The sequence below is a fragment of the Quercus robur genome, chromosome 5 (genome assembly GCF_932294415.1).
Source record: "Quercus robur chromosome 5, dhQueRobu3.1, whole genome shotgun sequence".
NCBI lineage: Eukaryota > Viridiplantae > Streptophyta > Magnoliopsida > Fagales > Fagaceae > Quercus > Quercus robur.
Window position 1 is genome coordinate 15,862,497 of NC_065538.1, and position 3,447 is coordinate 15,865,943.

At 37.9% G+C, this 3,447-nt stretch overlaps 1 protein-coding gene across 1 annotated transcript; it reads right to left on the reverse strand.

Moving 5' to 3' along the window:
• Nucleotides 1-627: 627 nt before the first annotated feature.
• On the reverse strand, nt 628-1,848 carry LOC126727879 (uncharacterized). The gene has a single exon (XM_050433779.1). The coding sequence runs from the start codon at nt 1,846-1,848 to the stop codon at nt 628-630; it is 1,221 nt and encodes a 406-aa protein (XP_050289736.1).
• Between the last annotated feature and the right edge of the window lie 1,599 nt (nt 1,849-3,447).

The following is a 3,447-nucleotide window of genomic DNA, read 5'->3' on the forward strand; positions in this document are numbered from 1 at the left end:
TCTTATCATACCCAACCTTTTCCAAGTGAAGTTCACTTCTTATACCCATATCCTTTAAGTCTTGACGTGCCTTCAAGTTATCATTTGTCTTGCCATCCAAGTTCAACAATGTGTAGATTATATTATCGAAAACATTCTTTTCAATATGCATTGTGTCAAGATTGTGACGCAACACATGGTCCTCCCAATAAGGCAAGGTGAAAAATATACTTCTTTTCTTCCACACAGTTAAGGCTTCCTCCTTCTTTTTCTTTTATTAGGCAAATTAACTATTTTCTTCCCAAACACATGATCGACTACAGCATCCGATAGTAACATGATTTCCCCTCCAGATACCGTAATAGGAGTTGATCTCATATCAATATGCCCATCAAATGATTGTTTTTTCTTATGGAATTTATGATCACTATCCAAGAATCGTCAATGTCCAATGTAACTAAATTTCCTTCCATATTTCAACCAACGAGACTAACTATCATAGTTACAAGGGGGACATGCAAGAGCACCTTTGGTACTCCAACCTGAGATATCACCATATGCAGGAAAATCATTTATGGTCCACAAAAATGTAGCATGCATTTGGAAAGATTTTTTGGAAGACTTATCAAACATTTTGACTCCAACATCCTATAACTCCTTCAGTTCTTCTACTAGGGGTTGTAAGTACACATCTATATCAATCCTGGGCGAGGTTGGACCGGGAATCAATAATGATAGCATGAAAGAAGACCTTTTCATGCACATCCATGGAGGGAGATTGTGTGGGATCAAAATGACAGGTCGTGTACTATAAGTACTACAAATATTTCCATATGAGTTGAATCCATTGGCTACTAATCCAAGCCTCACATTATGAGGCTCAGATAAGAACTCTATGTACTTAGAGTCAAATGATTTTGAAGCTTTAGAATCAGCAGGATGCCTCAGTAACCCATCATTCACATGACCTTTGGCATGCCACTTCATATGACTGGATGTTTCAGGAGACATAAATAGTCGTTGCAATCTTGGTTTTAAGGAGAACCACCGTAGGATATTTGTAGGTTTCTTCTCTCTTTTTTTTTTGGAGGAAGTATTAGTACTTTGTTGACCTTTAGACTCATTACTTTCCCATCTTGAATGGTTACAGTTCAGACAAGCTTCAAGATTAGCATTCTCCTTCCAATATAAAATACAATCTTTAGGACAAGCATGAATCTTCTCATAACTCAAGCCCAAATCCTTAATAATCTTCCTAGCCTCATAAAAATCTTTTGGCAACTTAGCATTTGAAGGAAGAAAATCAAGCAAAAATTGCAGCAACATGGTAAATGATTTGTTGGTCCAACCATTAAGACACTTCATGTGGTACAAATGCACAATGACTAACAATTTGTTAAAATGCTTACAACCTTCATAACAAGGTTGATTAGCATCTTCAAGTAATTTCGTAAACCAAAGTGCATCTTCATTAGGACCTTCTTTGGGTTGTTGCATAATAGGGACTTCTTCCATTATCCTAGACGCCATATCTTGTATGGGGAACATGTCATGCAACATGTCATGAATATTGGCATATTCTATTGGGTTTTCTTGGACATGATTATTAGGAAGTTTAGAAGAAGTCTGTGCTAATGATAATTCCCCATTAAAAATCCAAGAGTTATAACCCCTACAAATCTCTTTTGACACTAAGTGAGCCCGTACAACATCTATAGGCCACGAATTTGTATGCACACATTGTTTACATGGACATGAAATCATTCCATCCGGGTTTGCGTGGTTAGATGCGAAATTCAAAAATTGTTGGAGTCCATCTAAATATTTCTGCAACCTTCTATTTGTAAGTTTCATCAAATTCCTATCCATTGCTATAAAGTGGTTTACAAGAAATACCTATAATGTCATTTCATGAAAGCATAAAGCAAGAGTTAACACACATTTCATTTAAACAATTTCACTTTAATTTAAGAAACAAATAATCTTTAATCATTCACTTTTCAGCTATATTCCTAACAAAACAATGAATTTAAATGCATAGAGAAGTTATAAATACATTTGGTAATTATAACATCATTACTAGCAATAGCCTAAAATGAATTAATCAAATAAAAAAAAAAACTCAACAAGAATCATCCAATATTACACAAAATAGTCAACACTTCCAATATCAGCTAAAACCACCTTATTACTCCATGCAAGCCACCTACTTGCCCTAATTCAACAACCTACCACACACACACACACACACACACACACACGCACACACACACACACGCAGAGCAAGAGTACCTTAATTATTTCACCAACTTCACTTACTTTGCTAGCAATTAGTTGTATCTATGCGAGATCAATGGTCCAAATGCTGCAAAGTGTCAGCAACGGGATTGGACTAGCAATATTAGAAGGTAGAGTATCACAAATTTGTAAGATAATCCACTTCAAATATTAAGTTACTACTAATTACATTATTAAAGTGTAAGGTTGAATTTAATCAACTATTTTGTTGGCTTTATTTCGTGCCAAATTTGCTTGTAATTCAGTATTTAGAAACCCTGTATTGAGGTGGGAATCATGTAAGGGTAGTGTGTGAGAGAGTGTGAAGAAATGTTCAAGAGTGTGAAGAAATGTTCAAGAGTGTGCACTCAACAGGGCATTGCGAGTAGATCTCGCAATTGGCTCGCGGCTGGCAAGTCGCCAAAGCTAGCATATATGTGAAGCATGCAGAGAAGCTAAAGAGTCATGCCAGTTAGAGCATTACTGGACAAATCTTACAGTCTGGCCAGGAATGTTCAAGAGTGTGCAGAAATGTTCAAGAGTGTGCATTCAGCAGGGCCTCGCGACTAGATCTCGCGATTGGCTCGCGGCTGGCAAGTCGCCAAAGCTAGCATACATGTGAAGCATGCAGAGAAGCTAAAGAGTCATGCCAGTTAGAGCATTACTGGACAAAACTTCCAGTCCGGCCAGGCAGTTAGCTTGCGACTCAATCAAGTTGCGAGGTCATGTCTCCAGACCATTCTGTTTGAGAAAAACTGACCTTTCACATTCCAAACACACACCAATATAAATACCCCTTATACCCACGTATTGTAGAGAGCTTCCAGAGAGAATTTTGAGAGAGAAACCCTAGAGAAAAACAAGATTGACTCATCCACAATCTTCATCCTTTGATTCTCCAAATTCCTCTACTCTCGCCATCTCCTTTGATACATCCTTAAGAGGTACATTTAGCCAAAACCTTTTCTCACCATACCCATATTTGTGAGGAGGTTATTTGGTGCTTGGGAAGTAGTTAGGAAGGGGCCAATTGATATTGGTTGATGCCATGGGTTATAGCGGGATCCGGTAAGCTAGAGAGGACAAAGGTTCGGCGTAACCTCATTGGGGCAAGAAGCTTGGAGGGCTTAGGTATACTGGGTAGATTAGGCTTGGAGGGTCTTCTACTGTTCATGTATCCCAAATTCATTC

Coding starts and splice junctions, on each gene's coding strand:
- LOC126727879 (XM_050433779.1), bottom strand. CDS start 1,848: ATGGATAGGAATTTGATGAAACTTACAAATAGAAGGTTGCAGAAATAT.